Here is a 23,263-nt window from a genome sequence, read left to right as displayed (position 1 = left end):
ATAGCCCCTTGCTTTAGACACTGTCATAGAGTTCACTAAATATTTTCATAAAGAAACTAATAAAACACACAGGTGCTAAATCAAGGTGACTTACAAAGATGAGGACCAAGAGCAAGAGAGGTGGTGCGATGATTTAGTGTCCACAACCAAAGAATCATTGTGGAATCTCAATCGCACTCCACACTGCCCTTTCCCACCTGGACAAAAGGAACACCTATGTAAGAATTCTGTTCATTGACTACAGCTCACCATTCAACACCATATTGCCCACAAAGCTCATCACTAACCTAAGGACCCTGGGACTAAACACCTCCCTCTGCAACTGGATCCTGGACTTCCTGATGGGCCGACCCCAGGTTATAAAGGTAGGCAATAACACATCTGCCACGCTGATCCTCAATACGGGGGCCACTCAGGGGTGCAGCTTAGTCCACTCCTACGTGGGCAAGCACCAGTCCAACACCATAATTTAGCTGTCTGACAACACAATACTGTCACGCCCTGACCTTAGAGATCCTTTTTATGTCTCTATTTTGGTTTGGTCAGGGCATGAGTTGGGGTGGGCATTCTATGTTTTGTGTTTCTATGATTTTGTATTTCTATGTTTTGGCTGGGTATGGTTCTCAGTCAGGGACAGCTGTCTATCGTTGTCTCTGATTGGGAACCATACTTAGGTACCCTTTTTTCCACCTGTGTTTGTGGGAAGTTAACTTGTTTGATGGCACATAGCCTTAAGCTTCACGGTTTGTTTGGTATTGTTTATTGTTTTGTCGGCATCATTTCTTAAAGTAAAATGTACGCTCACCACGCTGCACCTTGGTCCTCATCCTTCAACAGTCGTGACATGTATCCCCACAAGGAAGCAACCCCAGTCTATAGGTCACTTCAATATATTGTCCATTGTTCATTAATTGGCGTGGAGTCAACATTGTCTAAATGTCCTGGAACATAGGAAATAAGTCCAATGTTCAGCAATAATAATAATAATAATAATTGTGTTCCTTTAACCCAATTGAGTGGGTTTCCTCATCATTGTCTTAGGAGCACAATCTTATGAAAGGTTTGGTATTTTCTTATCGACCAGAAGCCTCGATCCAGTTCAGAAGCTATTCATTGATCTAAAATCTGTCATTTTAAGATTGCAGTCAAACGCTTATCTCATATAACAGACATTAAATAGATCTTTCAATCTTCTATTTTTTATTTGAAAATACAAAACTCACCTCATGAACAGTCAGGGAAGAAGAGGGTGCAATTTCATAAACATAATTTGCTTGGCTTGAGGGATGTTGGCAAGATGTATGGATACAACATGGATGGGAACCACAACCAGCATGGAACAGGCATACTGTATCTGCGGCCCAAAGAGCACCCTCTTCCCTATATAGTGCATTACCTTTGACCAGGGCTCTTAGGGTGTTTATAGACAATGAAGGGCTATAGTCATAAGTAGTGCACTATATAGGGAATAGGGTGCCATTTAAGACACACCCTGTGTCTTTAGGCTGGCTGGGACCTTGAGGAGGCTTCCATGTTTGTCGCAGGCACCCCCTGCCTGGATGAAATTAATGTGCTGCTGGGTGCCTTCTGGGCCATTGGATTCACAAATCCCTGTTTAGTCTCAGTCTCTTGTCGTGGATGTGCTGCAGCAGTATCCTCCCTCTTTGCTCAACAGTGTGGATGAGAGGTTTCAGGCCACGTGCCCCCCCTCGGCTCTCCCAGAATTGCTTGTCCATATACAGAGAGCTCAGGAGCATGCTCTCCAAGCAGCCAGACTGGAGAACTGATACAGCTCTCTCTGGAAACCTGCCAGGAAAATACAGTAAGACTTTCAAATCCAGACAAATACCAGACATCAAGCAGATATCAAACCCAATTGACTGAGCATAATGTGATGGTGTGGGCTATTTTTGTTTAATCTACCAACAGTTATACTTCATCTCTGAAGTATTCAGAAAGAAATAACAACACTGCATAGCTAGAGTTGTGAAGATCCGCCCACTCGCTTCACTGGATTTATAAAACACACATTAAGGCTGTGTGATGTGGGGTTGATGTAGGGTTCAACTGAGCTTCTGTACACTAAGGTGCTTCCTAAATGGCACCCAATTGCCTAAATAGTGCAGTACTTTTGGCCGGAGTTCTGGCAGACTATTTCCATGATTCTGTCTAGCCTTGAATAGAGACTGGATAATAGATGTTTGTACTCACTCATCGATGCCCTCTACTAAGCGGAAGTTGAGGTTGTCATGGGGATGATTTGGCCTGCCTGCATTGTCTATAAACACCAGTCTGGTAGGCTCTACCCTCCTCACCTGTAGAAAAAAACATAGACAGACACAGCTTAGTTTAGCATAAAGTATCATCACTAACTGTATCTCTTTGATAGATATTAATATAGTAATTATGAGATGAGAGGAAGGCTCGGGAGACTAACTTTAAACTAGATATTACTCTTTTACACCTCTCACTATATATCAAACTATAAATCAAAGTTTATTGTTCACATACAGTGTTATAGTGTAATGGCGGGTGCAGTGAATGCTTGTGTTATTAGCTCCGAACAATGTACTAAAAATGTCAAAGTACACAAAACATCTTCAAAAACGAAGAAATAAGAAATCAGAATTGTCAGGACAACCCAAATAACACTGTGTGAGTAATTCAAATGCAATCTATGCGTGATATGAATGATATGTACAGCAGAAGATATACTATATTACAGTGAGCCAGGTCAAGAATCCAGTATATAGATACCAAGTCAACTCTTACTCCTTTCTACAACAGTCGAAATAATAATGTGTAATGTGCTTAATAGAATCCTATTTGTCTTTTCAAATAGTTCAGCAGGTTCAGTGGAAAGAGGGAGTCATTTTTCCACAAAGCAGTTGTAAAAGAATAGTGATCATCTTTATCCAACATCGGAATTCTCTTTGTTAAGAAGAAAAGGTCTGGATAGAAATAATAATATTAGTATATGTAGAGGTCTGTTTACATTGTCCTATTAGATTATTTAGACAAGCCTCCTCCTAAACCTCCTGCAGGCTATTGTCTTACATTATGTCCAAGTAAGTAAGTAAGCCTTGTCTGAGCCAGAATGGCCCATACATTATGTCCATGTGATGTTTCTTGGGTGTGATATGACAGTTACCAGGATGTGCACCAGCACTAGATCCTTTGAGTTCCTGCACTTGGTATGTAGCAGGTTCTCCACACATGGTTCTGCTGGGTCAGGCTGGAAACCGCAGCAGTACCGGTCCAGACGATCATTCACCTGCACGGGGGGATGGAAGAACATGGATTAGTTGGGATTGACCATCAACAATGTCCTTTCCATAGAATTACATACAGAACTGTGTAGCAGAGGTTCCCAATTGTTTTAGTTTTTACAATTCCTGATTGTATACCGATCTAAAACAACACATAGATCTGTGATTCTTTAGGCTAGAAACAAGCGGGAAAACACCCAAGGAAGACACGACTTGGATGCACATGGGATTATATTTGATTGGTCTCTATGATATTCAGAAGCTGAGCTACGACCTTCTAAAGTCGAGGAGTGAAAGAAATTGGACTATGCGTCATTTCAGTCTTTGCTTGGGGAGTAATCTTATACAATGTGACTCTGTGGCTATCAAGTGATCTATTCACTTTGTATAAAATAGGATATGAATAATTTAATTGAGTGTTCATATAAAGGATCATAATAAAACATGTTTGATAACGGCCTAGACTATTTTCTTTATCCATTATTATGATTATTATCCTATTTTGTTTTTAGAATTGGGCCTCCCGGGTGGCGCAGTGGTTAAGGGCGCTGTACTGCAGCGCCAGCTGTGCCACCAGAGACTCTGGGTTTGAGCCCAGGCTCTGTCGTAACCGGCCGCGACCGGGAGGTCCGTGGGGCAACGCACAATTGGCCTAGCGTCGTCCAGGTTAGGGAGGGGTTGGCCGGTAGGGATATCCTTGTCTCATCGCGCACCAGCGACTCCTGTGGCGGGCCGGGCGCAGTGCATGCTAACCAAGGTTGCCAGGTGCACGGTGTTTCCTCCGACACATTGGTGCGGCTGGCTTCCGGGTTGGATGCGCGCTGTGTTAAGAAGCAGTGCGGCTTGGTTGGGTTGTGTATCGGAGGACGCATGACTTTCAACCTTTGTCTCTCCCGAGCCCGTACGGGAGTTGTAGCGATGAGACGAGATAGTAGCTACTAAAACAATTGGATACCACGAAATTGGGGAGAAAACGGGGTAAAAATAATGTAACAAACTAAAAAACTTTTTTTTTTAAATATTAGCTTCAGAACAACACTGTTTTCCTAGGTCCCACAAATGAAATAAATTCAAGCTGGTGGTGTATTTAATATATGCTATCTCAATAAACAGTAATAAAAAAAGTGGTGGGTGCATGACATGTTTTACATGTGAAAAAGGGGCCCTGGTGAAAAAAGGTTGGGAACTCCTGATTTATAGGATCTCTTCGGTCCTTTCTTTATAAAGAACTTCAGACTCCAGAACAGCTTTCCAAGAGGAAAATCAAGGGTGACTACAAGAAACAAGTAGAAAATGTATTTACTTTCTGAAATCATCAACCATAGCAAATAACTCTTACCGCTTGTTCGCTATGCAGTCATTGATCATTTTGTTGACAGAAATCCAAATGCAAAGTGTTGGTAGAGTTAGTGACAGTTACAGCTTAAGCCTTTGGCATGAGAGCGAGAGGGAGAGGGAGGTGAGAGGAGGAGTGGAATGGTGAGAGGAGGAGTGGGGGGATGGTGAGAGGAGGAGTGGGGGGAGGTGAGAGGAGGTGAGAGGAGGGATGATGAGGAGGTAGTTACTTGTGTGAGACAGACTTTGAGGTCAGAGGTCACCAGAGTTGATTACAGTAAGAGGTGGATCGGTCATTGTAGGTCAATCACCTACAGTGAGGGCAAACCAGAGCAAGCTAGCGAAAGCAGTAAGACTGCTTCTTTTGCCACCTCATTTATTGCATTAAGTCCAATTCTATGAACAAGAGTGCTATAGAAAAGCCAAACTTTTAAGTGTACTTTAAATTCATATCTATTGTAACTTCAGACTGACTTCTCTCCACTTCACCAACTTCAATAATCACTGTTTAAAGAAGGAAGCTTGACTTTTTTCAAAGTTAACACCCATCATATAATATTTTTTCATGCATGTATGCATTCACTGCAGTTGATTTGTTTTTGCATTTTCACACAAAACATCCCTAATTATAATGATGCAACATGAACACCTGTGGTGTCATTCTCTTCCCCATTACACCGCCGAACAAACCAACTATCAGGGGAGGAAGGGAGCAATGTCGTCATTGTTGTTAAACTGAGAAGTGAAGGCATTGCCACACTCCTCTGAGAGTTACCAAGGTGAGATATGCCCCCAGGGCTGTCTGGGCCTCTCTGTGGTAAAACTCACACCACACCATTTCGCTTCACTTCTTTAGCGCCTTCAGGAGTTCTCACATCCCTACTACATTTCACCCTGACACTAGAATACACTCATTCGCGTAGGGACAGAGTACAAGAGTCTCCTGGAAACGGTTCCAGTGTTGACATACAGTATTACACCATCACCAAGTTTCTGGGAAACAGGACATGCTATTAAGGTCTATATCACACACAATAACATCACAAGCAATTACAACAAGCCTACTCACAACTAATTCTTAGCGATACATCAGTAGCCTTCTTAGCCTACAATGGCAATTCAAAGCATCCAAGGCAATGACCAACAACGAGGACACTTGGCGCAAGGTCCTCTGTCTCCTCTGTTTGTCCCAGGCAAAGTGCGTGTGTGACTGTGTGTCCTTCACACTGTTCCCCTTGCTAATTGGTGTTAGGTTCCACATCAGAGCCATTAGATGTGTTAAATGAGCAGGTAGGAACAAGTGTTACAGGGTCCCAGTCAGCAATTCCACTGAATCAATACAATCAATACAGTTGGCCATGTTACAGGTATTGACTTCTGCAAAGAGACTACTCATGTATTATTCATGCAGTGGCTAATCGCATCCCAACTGGCACCCTATTCCCTATATAGTGCACTACTTTTGATCAGAGCCAGTCAAATCTGGTGCACTATATAGGAATAGCGTTCCATTTTGTATTCAGCCACTATTATCTCCCCCCACACTTTAGTTACCCATTTCATTCCATCTCACAGAGAGATAAAACAGTCTTTCTTTATTTTTATCAGATTTTTCTACAGTTGAGTTGGTTCAGTGGTTGGGTGTTCTATTAAATAGTTTTCTATTTTTAATAGAATGGGTAGCATGGATAAAACACAGCAATAGCCTCCAAAGTGAGAGAATTTAGATTGAACACAATCAAAGAATGCAATTTGTGACTAATCTCTTTTCGAGGCATAATTTAAAAAAAAAAATGTTTACTCAGCCTCTTTATGCCTTAGAAAAATTGTTTCCTTCTCATTGTGAGACATTATTTTCTGAAACAATATGTATTCTGCCCGCAATCTGTATTGGCTATGTAACAATGACAGTTCACCCTGCAGTAACAAAGGAATGGATGGAATTTTTCTAAATGTTTTGTTTAAAATGTAAATGTTTTGTTTACTATGTGATGTCCTTCATCCCCATATTTTTTTCTGCCAGTTATAGACCACCCTTTTCAAAGAGCACCTAATACTAAGTCTCCATGGACTTGTAGTTTTTACCCATGAGCGCACCAGCACACTGTTTATTTATTCTGGTTTTTTTTTCTAAACAAAGAAATGGACTTCCTTTTGGCTATAGAGACAGACAGCGAGAGGAGCAGCTGCTATCACTTTCCTCTCAGTCCTTCCTAATGTAGACTTAGGCATCCGTGATTGCCGAGCATCACCATGGCAACCCTGACTTTGACTTCACACTGCCAGCGGCCAGTCGTCTGGTCTTTAGAGGCCTGATGAAGACCGAGTACATTGTACTCTCTCTATACTATACGTACTAACTCTCTCTTACATGCAATACACATCATTGGGCTGTTGGCTTCATTGCCACCTCTCATTCCCTAATGGCAGCTTAGATAGTCCCCCATGCAGAATTACTCAGCTTTACACACACACACACACACACACACACACACACACACACACACACACACACACACACACACACACACACACACACACACACACACACACACACACACACACACACACACACACACACACACACACACACACACACACACACACACACACACACACACACACACACACAATGATCCTCCATCTGGCTCTTACAAGGACCATCAGCCATCATTTATTACACAATAAAGATCTCCAACTTCATTATAAATCACTGGCAGATCATAAACGAGTTTGAAGCTAAATTAGAGACAAACATTGTGTTGATTTTTTTATTGAACTGCATTGATACATTCATCTACTGTAGTAGGGAGAATGATAATGTTCATTCATCTAGTGGGAGAATTATATATATATTTTTTAATTTTTAATTTCACCTTTATTTAATTAACCAGGTAGGCCAGTTGAGAACAAGTTCTCATTTACTACTGCGACCTGGCCAAGATAAAGCAAAGCATTGCGATAAAAACAACAGCACAGAGTTACACATGGGATAAACATTCGTACAGTCAATAACACAATAAAAAATCTGTATACAGAGTGTGCAAATAAAGTAAGGAGGTAAGGCAATAAATAGGCCATAGTGGCAAAGTAATTACAGTTTAGCAATTAACACTGGAGTGACAGATGTGCAGATGAGGATGTGCAAGTATAAATACTGGTGTGCAAAAGAGCAGAAAAAAACAAAAACAAATATGGGGATGAGGTAGGTAGTTGGTTGGATGGGCTATTTACAGATGGGTTGTGTACAGCTGCAGCGATCGGTAAGCTGCACTGACAGCCGATGCTTGAAGTAATGACTTATTATGTTGTATGTCTAGTAAGCTGATGGGATGCACTCACAACAATACTCTTCTACCTGTGATCCATGAAAAAACATAATTATCTGATAATCAGTTACATTTATCGCTCCAGACAGAGAGATCTCCACGCTCTTTTCATTGGCCGGTATCTTTTAATCAAAGGCAGTTTAGTGAGTAGAGTTCTTCAGATGATAAGACCTTGGCAATACAATCCAGTGCTCAAATAGGCTCATTATCAAGGACTGCCAGCCTACTATTAGACGAGGTCGGTGGATTTCATCCAGTGAGAATGTTCTTTAATATAAATGCAAAACAAGAGCTGAATCCCAAATGGCACCCTATTTCCTTTGTAGTGCACCACTTTTAACCAGGGCCCACAGGGCTCTGGTCAAAAGTAGTGCACTATATAGGGAATATGGTGCCATTTGGGACACAACCAAGGACCATTGGCTGCCATGAGTTTTCCCAGTCTGCCTGACCTCATGAGTCCTTATCAACTGGACCCTCCATAGTGACGTTAAGTGAATCACTAGCTAACTGTTAGTTTATACAGCGTACTGGAATTACATATCTCAAGGTGAGGTGAGATTTCAATCAGAACTCTAGTCTATGCATTATTTCCATAGGTTGTCTTCACATGGTGTGATTGAAAGGATATAGAAGTTTGGATGTGTACGTTTGAGTGGCACATCAGGATAAAACTGAGTTAAGGTTATGGCTAAGGTTAGGGATACGGTTAGGAATTAAGATCGGGTTAGAATGCCTGGCATTAGGAGCCATATAAAATCTAACAGTCACATATGAAATCTAACAGTCTGTAACGGCATTCCTCCTCCTCTTCTTAGGAGTAGCGAGAAGGATCGGAGGACCAATGCGCAGCATGGTAAGTGTCCATAACGTTTATTTTAGACATAAACTGAACAATATGACATACAAAAAACAATAAACGAAAACCGAAATAGTAGCGTGTGGCAACAAACACTCACACGGAAACTAACGACACCTGCCTCTGATTGAGAGCCACACTAGGCTGAACTCAAAACCCCAACATAGAAAAACACACATAGACTGCCCACCCCAACTCACGCCCTGACCATACTAAATAAAGACAAAACAAAGGAAATAAAGGTCAGAACGTGACACAGTCACATATAAAATCTAACAGTCACATCCACTACCTATCAGTTTTTCTGACCTCTGAACTCTAGCCAATGTATCTCTTAAACGTTCAAATCAATTCTGTCAATAAGTTAAATAAAAGGCTTTAACAAGTGTGATTGGAGGATACAGTGTTATTAGTTGTTCTATACCTGTAGGAGGAAGTCAAAGAGTGCCAGGTGCCCCCACTCCGCATGGTGAACCCCCACACAGGGGGTCTCGTTGAGGGCCACGCCGCTGCCACTTCCACACCTGGCCCTCAGCAGGCTCTGGTACTGGGGCCAGGTGAGAGGGAACGAGTTCTGGTCATTGTCATCATCAGCCAGGTGCTGGATTCCTGGGTCCCACCACACCACGGGTCTGGCTGCCCCTCTGGTGTATTTATAAGGCAGGATGTCACTGTGGAAGTCCCTGAGCACTGTGGGCAGACTCCTGTTCAAGCCGAGAACACGGTCTAAATGGAAAGCGAAGACTTCGAACCAGTCGTCTGGACGTTTGATCAAGGCACACAGACCCTGTTGGCAGTGCCCACTGTGGTCAGCCAATGGAGCCCCAAGAGAAGGGGGATGATGAGGGGCACCCAGCCCTACATGGAGGACCTGTCCGTGGGCTGGGAGCCTAGCCTTACTGACAACCTCACTGCCCGAGAGGAACTCCATCTTGTGAATGTCGTCCTTGCTGAGCCATGGCACACAGTCAGGGTCCCCAGTCCTTATGCTCCGTGTGTCAGTGTCTGGGAACTCCCTCTCTCCAGCTGACATCTTACACCAGTGGGCCTCACCCTCACTCCCTTTCTCTGGCTCTTCTGCTGTTTTTGCTGTGGGCCGGGTCTTTTTACGCCCAGACGAAGGCTGTCTGTCACGTTTCCTGAGTTCTCTGGGGACCTTTTTCACAGCCTGCTGCTTGGTTAGGTTCTTCCTCCCTGCTTTCCCTGCCTGCCCTGCCTGCCTGGTTTGCCCCTGGTCCTGCCTCTGTTCATCTGGAGTACATTTGTGCTCAGAGTCAGACAAACCGAGTAGTAGAAGGGTGGCAGTAGAAGGGCGGCTCTGGCTGTGCTCTACAGTCTGGGTCACGGCTGGGTGGAGGTTCCCTTGTCTGGGAAGAGGTGGTGGATGGGTGGAACCACTGCAGTTGGTTAGATGGCTTCCATCATGCCTTATTAGCACAGCATTGACTGTCAATGGCGCGGTATCATGTTGTTTGTCTCTAATAGAACTTGGCGGCATCTCTTTCTTCTCTTTCCTTTTGAAGGCGATGCCCTTAGTTTTACGATTCTTCTTGTAGTTGCTGTGAGTTCTCTCATCTGTCATGCTAGCTGCTCTCCTATCCAGTTTGGGAAGGGCCATGACCAGGTGATGCTTTGAGGACTCTTTGACTTTGTCACTCTGCTTCCAACCTCCACTGTGACCTTTGAGGGGTAGAGGAAGATGGTTTTGGTGGTGAGGGGCCAATGAGGCCCTTTCCCTGGGTCTTGCCCTCGCTCTATACCCTTTGGCTCCAGCAGAGCTCAGGCCTCGTGAGGGCAGCCTGCGTGTCTCAGAGGGGGGGAATGGGAGGATGTTGATCACCACCACAGACAGGGTAAAGAGGAGGAGGAAGGCCCACACTGCCCACCTCTTGCAGCAGATCTTGGACCACACTCTTAAGGCCTGCATGCATGGGAAACAGAAAACAAAGAGAATGTTAGGTCTGTAGTTGGGAGCAAACCACCAAAAAGCCATGATTATAATGGAGCAGAGCCATAAATCAAAGATCATATATTTACTCTCTAAACTGTACGGTCGCTGGTCGGCCACTGAACAGCTCAGATTCCAGTGTGTGTTTACAGAAGAGAAAACTTGAATCTCTCAGAGGTTGACAAATGCAAATATCGGTACACAGACTGAAGGACAAGGGCAAACCAAAAACATTTTTTTTAAATTTAAAAATGATTTGGTAAGTTATTCTGTTTAAAACACTAAGGAGAGAGAGTGAGAGAGAGTTGATCCACATGTATCCCATCTGCAATAAACACAAGTGTAAATAAAGCCTTTTTCAGTCACAGCTGGGCTTTCCTCAGCTTATATTGTCGGAGAGTTACAGTTACTGAGTTGAGACAAATACTATGGCAAACACATAGATATTGCAGCATTCCCTTTTGCACGCCAGTTCATCCAGAATGTGCTGATAAATGGTATATAGTGCACTCCTTTTGACCGTGGCCCATAGGGAATAGGGTGCCATTTGGGACACAACCAGATTCTGAATGTCTTACTTCTACTGCAGCCTCTGTGATGATTAATTACTTTTCTGTGGCATAGGCCTAAATACAAACCGGTCCCATTCCATAAAGTCTCCATCGTATGCCATAGAGATGAATCCATTCAGATGGATCTCTATGGAATATGCTCTCAATGTTATTCAAACCTATGGTAAATCCAGAGGCAGTTATTTATCTGAATCACATATCAATGAAAGGATTAGGCTATTGTATAGAGCTATAGAGGCTATGGGATAGAGCTATAGAGGCTATGGGAGAGAGGTATATAGGCTATGGTATAGAGCTATAGAGGCTATGGTATAGAGCAATAGAGGCTATGGTATAGAGCTATAGAGGCTTTGGTATAGAGCTATAGAGGCTATGGTATAGAGCTGTAGAGGCTATGGTATAGCTATAGAGGCTATGAGCCATGACTACATGGAAATCTCTCCCACCTCAGTTAACCCAAGCAATAAAATCAGAAAACTGCACAACGTGGACTCTGAAGACACACACTAACACATGCTATACACACGCACCCACACATTATTCTTAGTAACGTAATATAGTATTGTAAAATTGTAATACAATAATGTAAATTTGTATGATGTTTTGTGTGATGTCATGTTTAATTTCTGTTTGGGCCTCAGGAAGATCCCTATTAGAAACAGCTAATGGGGATCCTAATAAAATACTAAAGACTAAATATTATGGTTCCATTCAATCTTCACATACATACAGTATTATTATGAATATAACTTAGCTTCTTCCATCTTTTTGTTTCTAATCTTTTCTATTTTGTCTGTGTTACATTTAGATGAATATTTAGTAACAGTGACTAGTGAGAAACTGCCATCAAGGATCAGCTTTATTGGCCCACAATGCAACTCTACTAATTACATAACCAATAGTAGGTGAAAGCAGTCATCTCTCAGAAAGACAACCTACATCAGCTGTCCCTCTGCCTGCCTCTGTCCTGTCCTCGCTCCTCTCTTTCTCTCTGAGGGAATTCAACCTAAGGAATGTTTCAAACCCGTGAGATCTTTTCCCAGTCGGTGGCTGACGACAGTTTTACAGCTTTCCCAGAACCCACCTGTGAATGGATTTCATTATGCTCTTCTAAAAGAATGTCATGCCAGTAGTTCTGACTGAGTCAGGGTCCTGATGGGCTTTTAGATGTCCGTGGAGATCCCTGTCTGAATAAGATCTACTACTTACCCAGCTAACCCCCAGGGGTTATATGAATAGTAGATCTGAGATAGTTGGATGGGTAGAATATAGTATACCACCAGAATATGGTGGTAGCTCCATCTTGCCCTCTGATAGGCCAGGTGAAATTCCCGCCATATTGCTTGCACCTATCCAATCCTCTCATATCTACAGAAGTACCCATAGGGTGTATATCTAGGGATTAATTTGCATAAGATATGTCCTGCACCTATACTGTAATGTACATTGTAATAAGCTCCTGAGCAGCAGAGATATTCTTTGGCGGTGGGTGGATAAAGCTGAAGTTTCACGATGCCACGGTCCAACACCCTCACTCCAGTGACGCACTGCTCCAGCCTCCACCTGGCAAAGCCAGAAGACTCACTCACACTCACTGATGGAACCTGCTCTCCAAAAACACATTAATCACATTCCAAAGTTCTGGAATTTTGTGGAAGTGACACAGATGCACCCTGTCTTGACCCTTTCCAAATCCTTTCCAAATCCAGTGACTCAGTTTGTTTTCCCAGTGGTTTGGCCAACCAGCTCTAATTAGTGGTCAGGCATGTAGCACCTTGTATGTCTGTGTGTCTGTGTGACCGTGTGACTGTGTCAACATGAAGACATCGTGTTGTTTCTTAGTGGCTTTAGCACTTCTCTATAGCAGACATGCACAGCAAGGGGGTTTGATACACAGCTCAACACCAAACCACAGCACAAAAAACAACAAGACAAATGCCTTGGTGTCATATTTGCTAGGAATTTTAATCATCACAAAAACAAAATAGCCCGAAATTGACACAAAGGCATTGTTGTATTGCATGGCTTCTGTTGAATGGTTTTCAGGTCACATGCTATATGATCTGATACATGGCTACACAACACATCTTAGCACCTACAGTTGAAGTCGGAAGTTTACATACACTTAGGTTGGAGTCATTAAAACTTGTTTTACAACCACTCCACAAATTTCTTATATAGTTTTGGCAAGTCGGTTAGGACATCTACTTTGTGCATGACACAAGCAATTTTTCCAACAATTGTTTACAGACAAGATTATTTCACTTATAATTCACTGTATCACAATTCCAGTGGGTCAGAAGTTTACATACACTAAGATGACTGTGCCTTTAAACAGCTTGGAAAATTCCAGAAAATGATGTCAAGGCTTTAGAAGCTTCTGATAGGCTAATTGACCTAATTTGAGTCATTTGGAGGTGTACCTGTGGATGTATTTCAAGGCATACCTTCAAACTCAGTGCCTCTTTGCTTGACATCATGGGAAAATCAAAAGAAATCAGCCAAGACCTCAGAAAATAAATTGTAGACATCCACAAGTTTGGTTCCTCCTTGGGAGCAATTTCCAAAAGCATGAAGGTACCACGTTCATCTGTACAAACAATAGTACGCAAGTATAAACACCATGGGACCACGCAGCCGTCATACTGCTCAGGAAGGAGACGCTTTCTGTCTCCTAGAGGTGAACGTACTTTGGTGCGAAAGGTGCAAATGAATCCCAGAACAACAGCAAAGGACCTTGTGAAGATGCTGGAGGAAACAGGTACAAAAGTATCTATATTCACAGTAAAATGGGTCCTATAATCGACATAACCTGAAAGGCCGCTCAGCAAGGAAGAAGCCAGTGCTCCAAAACCTCCATAAAAAAGCCAGACTACGGTTTGCAACTGCACATGGGGACAAAGATCGTACTTTTTGGGGAAATGTCCTCTGGTCTGATGAAACAAAAATAGAACTGTTTGGCCATAATGACCATCATTATGTTTGGAGGTAAAAGGGGGAGGCTTGCAAGCCGAATAACACCATCCCAACCGTGTGAAGCACGGGGGTGGCAGCATCATGTTGTGGGGGTGCTTTGCTACAGGAGGGACTGGTACACTTCACAAAATAGATGACTTCATGAGGGAGGAAAATTATGTGGATGTATTGAAGCAACATCTCAAGACATCAGTCTTTGCAACCAAGTTAAAGCTAGGTCACAAATGGGTCTTCCAAATGGACAATGACCCCAAGCATACTTCCAAATTGTGGCAAAATGGCTTAAGGACAACAAAGTCAAGGTATTGGAGTGGCCATTTCAAAGCCCTGACCTCAATCCTATAGCAAAGTTTTGGGCAGAACTGAAAAAGTCCATGCGAGCAAGGAGGCCTACAAACCTGACTCAGTTACACCAGCTCTGTCAGGAAGAATGGGTCAAAATTCACCCAACTTATTGTGGGAAGCTTGTGGAAGGCTACCCATAACGTTTGACCCAAGTTAAACAATTTAAAGGCAATGCTACCAAATACTAATTGAGTGTATGTAAACCTCTGACCCACTGGTGATGTGATGAAAGAAATAAAAGCTGAAATAAATCACTCTCTACTATTATTCTGATATTTCACATTCTTAAAATAAAGTGGTGATCCTAACTGACCTAAGACAGGGAATTTTTACTCAGATGAAATGTCAGGAATTGTGAAAAACTGAGTTTAAATGTATTTGGCTGAGGTGTATGTAAACTTCTGACTTCAACTCGATCTAACACAAAGAACACTAGAAGAATACAGCTTCACTTTATTGAGTGGAATCATCCTCATCAATTACCTTTCTTGCAGTGATCTTTACCAATTGTTGTTCAGCATTTGTCTGTGTTCCACTTCAGTCTAATTCCAGCTATGACAACCGCAAGGCTGGAATTCTATTAGGCTGTAGCCTCCCACTCGTTTCAGCAGGCCAGGTGTCTGATGCCTTTACCTTCTGGTCCATTCTTTTTACATCTCTTCTCCTTTAGTAGACGGAACGCTCGAGGACAGGTTTGCAGGAATGCCGAGACATGCAACAAATGCTTTACAGAATTCAAAGAAGATTAGGAGAAAATCAGTCTCATTATTTTCTATGTTTAGCGGAGAGGGGGAGGAGGAGAGAGAGGAGAGGAAGGTGGAAGTAGGGAGGGGAGAGAGAGAAAAAGGGAGAGAGAGAAAGGGTGAGGGGGAATACTGTAGACGAAGAGCATTAATATTACACAGAGAATAGCATCTGAAAAGAGCTCCCAAAGTAGCCGTGTTCAATGGGAGGAGAACAGACTGGCTTGGTGGTCAGGCTTTAGGGACTGTAACAGTCATACTCTGGAAAAGCACTGGGCTGCAGCTCTATTAGCATAACCACGTACACTAGATGTGGAGGAGGCTCTCTCTCTTTCCTGTTGATATGTTGCAGTTAATCACCCGTTGAGAATGAAACTCCTGCATGGCAGGACAAAGGAGTACATTCTCTCACCATTCTACCATGGCAAAACTGATACACTGTGACTACACACAGAATGTTATTCCGTTAATGGGCCTCGTCTACTTGGTAACGGGCATGTATGAATTGTACGTGTGAAATTGTGTGAAAACATGTCTATTCGCTTAAGTGCACGTGTGTCTATCTGTGTGTATGGTGTGACAACCCTCCCACTCTGTCTGCCGTATTCTTTCTCTTTGCTCTCGTTTTCCTTATTAGGATGCTGGTGGGTGGAGCCGGGACGGTCGTCAGCGACATGGGACACACCTGGGCCCTGGTGTGTCCCGGGATAAATACACCTCTTCCCCATTCATGGGGGAGACTCTCTCCATGCAGACACCTTTATAGATTTTGTTGTGGTTATCTTTGTGGCCTTTTGCATTATCACATTTATGCAAGCAAACACTCACTTACACTACTGATTACACACACCATTATTAATCGTATTTAGTTTACTTTATTTAATAAATATATTTTGTTATTCCTTGTCTCCACGTTGTTTCCCTTTTGTTACGAACTTCAAGCCGGTCAGTGACAATGGGCACAGGAGGTTTAGGGGGTATATTCTAACATGAAATTAATTGCTTCCATGTTCATGTAGGTTATTATTGTGTGCATTGAATAGATGTTCTAGTCAAAGATAGGGAATAATTACTGTCTCACATGACCATTCAGTCCCAGCGCTGAGGCAACTTTGAAAGAGAAAAATAAGCGAGAACCTCCCTTTCAATAAACCACATACAACAAAAAGGCTAACAAAGAATGCAATAAATCCACTGACTGCTTTGTAAATCCATACAGAACATCACAACAAACAATTCTGCTGTAGTGTTGACTGGTGAGTGGTGAGGGAGAACAAAGTCCATCATCTGACAGTAATATGACATGATGGCATGGAAAAGGCAGCATGAGATCTCTCCACTGATGTCAGACAGGGGAAGACCTTAATTGAATCAGTCACCACGTCTCTGCTGCCTGAGAGATCACACTGACCGGAAGTGTTACGGAGCAAAACATTATCTCAAGATGGTTATACTGAAAGGAAAGGAATAAACTGTGTGGTTGGTTGAACACAGTTTCATGAGGGAGATTGGGAGAAAGAGGATGTGGTGCAGTAATGCACATGACGCCCCAGGCTGGATTATAGTCTTACTGGCAACACACACACACGTACACACACTTACATGCACGCACACTCAAACACTCTCTCTCGCTCTCTCTAGATTTATAGCAATGCTGTGTTCCAAGTGACCTTGACAATACCTGATGATGCATATTTCACTGCAACGACCCCATCCCATGGGAAAAGAAACCAGCTCGTCCCATGACGGAAACTGCTGCTCATCATTCGCCTCTCCAGTCAGCATCATAGAATAGGTCTATATTCTGCTTTATACCCCGGGACCTGGGAGAAAGAGTGGTGAGATAGGGGCCCAAACAGAACAACAGTGCTTTTATTGTCCTCTTTAACCGAGCCTCTCTCTGAGTGACAGCCAGGCTGATACAGGTGTGCTTCTCTGCTGCACACAGAGAGACCCTCAGTGTAATGACTTGATGATGTTAATCTACAAAGGGAAGTCTGCAGGTGTGTGAGAGAAAGAGAGGACAGATAGAGAGAAAGAGTAAGAGAGTGAAAGAGAGATGGAGAGATAGAGAGGGGAAGAGGAGAAGAGGGGCAACCGTCTGCTGCTTAGCCTGTCCTGTGCATGCGTGTTTGTGTGTGTGCCTGTGTGTATACGCGTGTGTCTGTGTGTATACGTGTGTGTGTCTGTGTGTATACGTGTGTGTATACGTGTATGTGTCTGTGTGTATACGTGTCTGTGTGCCTGTGTGTATACGTGTATGTGTCTGTGTGTATACGTGTGTGTATACGTGTATGTGTCTGTGTGTATACGTGTGTGTATACGTGTATGTGTCTGTGTGTATACCTGTGTGTTTACGTGTATGTGTCTGTGTGTGTACGTGTGTGTATACGTGTATGTGCCTGTGTGTATACCTGTGTGTTTACGTGTATGTGTCTGTGTGTGTACGTGTGTATATACGTGTATGTGCCTGTGTGTATACCTGTGTGTTTACGTGTATGTGCCTGTGTGTATACCTGTGTGTTTACGTGTATGTGTGTATACGTGTGTGTTTACGTGTATGTGTCTGTGTACACGTGTGTGTTTACGTGTCTGTGTGTATACGTGTGTGTTTACGTGTATGTGCCTGTGTGTATACGTGTGCATGATCAGCAACGCCTCTTTGTTATGGCAGAGACGTCAGCACACAGTATAGGAGTGTGACAACAGCCTATCTGCTGCAGTCAATGATTCACTCACACACAGTGTGAGACTGAAGAAGTCAGCCCAGTGGTGATTATATCACTTTGTGACAGCTGATGTAAAAAGCGCTTTGGAAATAAATTTGATTGTGTTTACTTGATATCAATCAAATTCAATCAGACACAAAAGAGACAAATAGAGACCACTACACATATTCTACACACACACACACACACATACACACACACACACACACACACGCACACACACACACACACACACACAACCTCCCGAGCAGCGAGCAGATCAGGGCCTGCCTGGAGAGACAGGTGTGGACAGCTCTGGATCACTGTCAAGATCCTGTTATCACAGTAGTCAAACCATCGCAGGTTTTCTGAATGACGGTGGAAAACATCTTGAAGTGTGACAGGCAAACTGTATGTGCAGTACTGTATGGATGGATGTGTGAGATACAGGATAGTCATGATCCAAACATTCCCCAAGGCTATACTGCCACTGTGTCAGAGGAAAATCTACAAGGCAAAGCCTACAAGACAAGAGGATCAGTGTAGTCTACAGTGAGGTCATCAGTCAGTTACTTGTCAAGATATACCCAAAGAACAATGGCAATTTGAACAGGACACTAGTGTGCATTTATTTGTACTAAATGTCAAATATTTCAGTTATTCAAATGATGTATGAGAGCAGCATGTCCTAGTGTGATTTTGAATTACAAATTGATATCACCCACCTGCAGTATAAACTGCTTCAGGTCAATTGACTGTCCTGTGGCAGTGTGGCTAGCTGCTGATAACATTGTATTCTATGCATGTAAATGAATACTGACAACTGACTTCCCATGGGGCACACCGTTGATGCATTTAGCCGGCTGAATACATTTGCTATTTATTACACACGCACACACTCACACAGACACAGAGACGTTAAGCAGGAGCCTTAATAGTAGTCAGTGAGGCGCTGCTCTCTGCAGTGCCCTTTATAGGCCCCCTGCCAGACCCTGCCTGCACAGTGATAAATAATGTCACACACACAGTGGTGTAAAGTACTTAAGTAAAAATACTGTACTTTACTTTAGTATTCATATTTTTGACTACTTTAACTTCACTACATTCCTTAAGAACATATTGTACTTTTTAATCCATACATTTTCCTTCACACCCAAAAGTACTCGTTACATTTTGAATGCTTAGCAGGACAGGAAAACAGTACAATTCACACACTTATCACCTGAACATCCCTGATCATCCCTACTGCCTCTGATCTGGTGGACTCACTAAACAGAGAACATCCCTGGTCATCCCTACTGCCTCTGATCTGGTGGACTCACTAAACAGAGAACATCCCTGGTCATCCATACTGCCTCTGATCTGGCAGACTCACTAAACAGAGAACATCCCTGGTCATCCCTACTGCCTCTGATCTGGCAGACTCACTAAACAGAGAACATCCCTGGTCATCCCTACTGCCTCTGATCTGGTAGACTCACTAAACACACATGCTTCGTTTGTAAATGATGTCTGAATGTTGAAATGATTTGTTTGGTTTGTTACTTTTTCCACCACTGCACACACACACACACACACTGGTACCGACTTGAGAGCATGTTTGCCTTTTCAACTGTTTAAAGTTGAAATCATAATCTAAACATTTCACCAAAAAGCCTGATAGACTAAATAATTGAAATGAATTGTCATGCTTCCACCAGTCATGTATGTTAGTTAATTAAGGAATGATGCCTAGGGATATACTGTGTGTTCTAAACTTCAGGCCTTAGTCACAGCTATGAAAAACATGAGCAAGAATGTTCTAACCATATGGCTGCAGTGTGTGAGCACATTTAAGAAGGTCTGCTTTTTGCCATGGCAAGAGAGGAACCTCAGAAGAAGGATGACATTTTTGGTGCAAAATTGGCCCAGAATAAGCAACATTACATTATTTCTTTATCGTAACACAAAAACAAGACAAATGATTGATTTACCAACAAAATCACCACTATTTGGTGATAGAAACCTCCTGCCAGACCTCTCCTCCCCTCCCATCCTCTCCCCTCCTGCAAATGTATTTTCTATGAGGATTACTGAGGTTATAAACAACCTACAACACATCAGAGTTTTTCCTAGTCCCCAGTTGGACCTATTTGTTCATCAATATACACACTCTGGACACCTCGGTCCCACACAGTCCTGCAGCCACATCCCCGGTCTAATCTTACCATCAACCTTTTACCAGGAGCCATCTTTCCCCTAATGCTCTCTGGGACTGGAAGATGTAAAGTGGCTCCAAACCCATCAGGCCTCATAAAACAGGAGCTTGTAGCCAGAGCTCAGAGCTGTTATGACACGTTCCTTCTTCCCAGAGAAAAGGTCAGCTCACTAGGCAGAATTCCTGCACAGTGCACACTGAAACCTATGAAAGTGTATACTGTATAGGTTTCACTGACCGCACACACACACTAAAACCTAGACGGAAAGTGTGTGAGTTATAAAAGTTCAGACGTCAGTGTTTGGATGGTAATTTTTGCCTAATTCACGGAGTCCTACTAGTCGGGTACTGTAGAACCTGTTTAGGATTATGAAACTGTATTTGACTCCAGTCTTTTCATTACAATTCAATAATTTTAAGTACTTAATGTTATCTTTAGTTTATGGCATAAGGGCAAAATAATGTTAAGTGTTTTCTAAATTGAGAGGCCGTTGTTTTGTCCCCCTGAACTGCAGTGGTGTGGAGTCCTGTCCTCCTACCAGATTTACTTGGAAGCCAATATTACATGGGTCATTCATAATGCATTGAGACAAGCACTCCATCCTGTCTGAGACAGGAACCATGGGCTTATGTGGACTGCTCTGCTCCGAGACCCGATACTGCCTGGAATATGGTATTTGACAGCGGTTGGCCCTCCCTTTAAGCGCACAAAGTTATGGCACTGCTTTCACTTTCAAAGCAAACCCAGGAACTGAAATCCCAGCTGAGAATACAACCATGGATGGACGGCACTCACAGTGCATTGTGTCTAACCAATATCCTGTGGGGCTGGAGTTTTTTTTGTGTGTCTGAGTACAGCAGTGAATTCCAATGGTGCCCCTTGAATGACTTGAGGCAGACTTGAGGTTGAGGTTGTAGTCAGTGCATGATTATGTTTGAAGAGGAAAGATGCCTCTCTCTACCTCACTTGAGCTTTGAGTTTATGTCTGAGCACAGAAACATTGCATGCAGAAGGAGCTGATCACTATTCCAATACAGTCTAGGGTGCCAAACACTTTTTTTTTACCAGGGGTAGTAGTGCTCCTCAAAATGTAAAAATAACACAATAAATAACAGGTTGTAAAATTCATGACAAAATACTCCTTAAGCTTCATTTAAGGTCCAATAGATGAGAAGTTGGAGTTATTATTGGATTCCATGGAGCTGTTCAAACCAGAGTCTCCTGTCTACATGTATGGAATCAATTAAGAAACTGTGAGACTGCAGGGGCTGGCTGGTGGAACTGGGAGACTTGATCCCTGATCACCTAGTTGAAAGAGTGTTTTGACTAAAACATTTTAAAACTTTCTGTAAGAGGATTTACTATCAACTTTAATATTTGTAAGGCGTGAACATATAATTTTCTATCAGATTAATATAATAAATTATCATTCTTTCTTAATATGCAAGATAATCGGAATATAAACCTTTATTACTTCTAGTCCCTTCACTCATTCTACTGATACTCTTACCATAAGTAATGACACTTCACAAGTTTCTCTCAGAGTCAGTGCAGAACAGACCGAATGGATAATGGAAGTCAGCTCTTGGTGCTGATGTGTCAAAATATGACCGATAACAAATGCTCTGGGCTGACCACTTTCTTGCTTCTTTTCCTTCAGGCTAAATAGGATTACAATTCCGTATCACATGAAATAAAGGCACACATTATTTTGGCGATTTAGTGTAGTCTACAGATAAAATTGGTTTAGCTTTTTTAGCCAAACGGTTTGGAAGTTGTCTATTCTGCAGCTTTATCAGGAACAGAATCAACAAAAGTGCAGCAAGACTATGCAAATGCAACACTTTCATGTGGATGCACAGACTAAAACAAAGTTTGAAATTGTGCTATCGGGCAGCAAAAATAGAATGATGATTTAAAGGAAACATGAACCACACTTACCATCGTTTTCCCCACTCGGGTGCATTCCACAAGAACAGTTTACAGCGTTTATTATAGTGCAAACACGTCCGGTGACGCCATGTAGATATGGTTACACAAACTTCATTGAAGACTAGACAGCATTGGTCTCTGAAGATGCAGCGTGCGTAAAGTCTCCGGTTTCTCCACAGTGCTTTTTCAATAGACTATCACTTGATCATTTGAATTGAGCTATGTTTAATCTCCTTCTATAGGCTACATTGCAGTTGTCATTATTGTAGGGTACTTTGGCATTAATAAAGGTAACAATAAATCTCGCAAATTACAATACTTAAGTAGGCTACGGTACGTTTCAGTGGCTTCAAACATTCGTGGTAGCCTACTTCTCCAGAAGAAATCACAACCCACAGTTTTGCTTTAGTGGAGCATAGGCATATATCACAAGCAGCCCTCACTCCCGAGGGACCCGTGCGTTTCGGAGAAGGTTATTTCACTGTAAAAGTCCTCTTTCTGGGACTGGATGGGAATTTAGTAGACTCTAGGAATGCGCTGTAATTTGAGAGCAGGCGGCCTGCCCGCGCAGCGCTTGCGTGGTCTAGCTGTCCATATATTGGAGACAGGCGCCTTGAAATTGCAGATCACGTTTTTAAATGAGTCATGAAGCCTAATTTGAATAACAGACAATAAATATCCTTGGTGGATGAGAGCAATAAATGATAAGAACCAGACCCATAAAAATGAATTAATGTTGCTTTTTATCCACTTTGAAATGTGCTTGAATTGTAAAGTATTAGGCTCACTATCCATTCCTTGGCAAATGAGTCACAGGGGACAGATCTAACAGAGACCCCGTACCAATTAGGTCTATAACTTTAACTAATAACACATAGCCTATTTTTTGTAATAAATATTAGGCCTAGTCTTGGACTAAAAAACATGCTCAACCTAATCTCCATTGAAAGTGCTTTTTAGTCTAGCACTAGGCTTTATCTGTGTCTGGGAAACTGGCCCATAGGGTTCTATCCTCTTCAGAGATGAAGAAAAAACTGTTTGATTTCTCT

General features: G+C 42.6%; 1 protein-coding gene across 1 annotated transcript; it reads right to left on the bottom strand.

Annotated features, from left to right (window-relative positions):
- Nucleotides 1-741: 741 nt before the first annotated feature.
- LOC116353385 (Golgi-associated kinase 1A-like) lies at nt 742-22,610 on the bottom strand. Its single transcript, XM_031788436.1, has 5 exons — nt 22,224-22,610; nt 9,217-10,713; nt 3,152-3,274; nt 2,212-2,315; nt 742-1,806 (listed from the first exon to the last, which is right to left on the bottom strand). Exons 1-5 carry the CDS (start codon nt 22,224-22,226, stop codon nt 1,602-1,604), a joined length of 1,932 nt encoding a protein of 643 aa, XP_031644296.1. The 5' UTR covers nt 22,227-22,610; the 3' UTR covers nt 742-1,601.
- Nucleotides 22,611-23,263: the final 653 nt, after the last annotated feature.

Source organism: Oncorhynchus kisutch, linkage group LG2 (genome assembly GCF_002021735.2).
Source record: "Oncorhynchus kisutch isolate 150728-3 linkage group LG2, Okis_V2, whole genome shotgun sequence".
Lineage (NCBI taxonomy): Eukaryota > Metazoa > Chordata > Actinopteri > Salmoniformes > Salmonidae > Oncorhynchus > Oncorhynchus kisutch.
The sequence above is the reverse complement of the archived record's forward strand: the minus strand, read 5'-3'. Positions and strand labels throughout refer to the sequence as shown.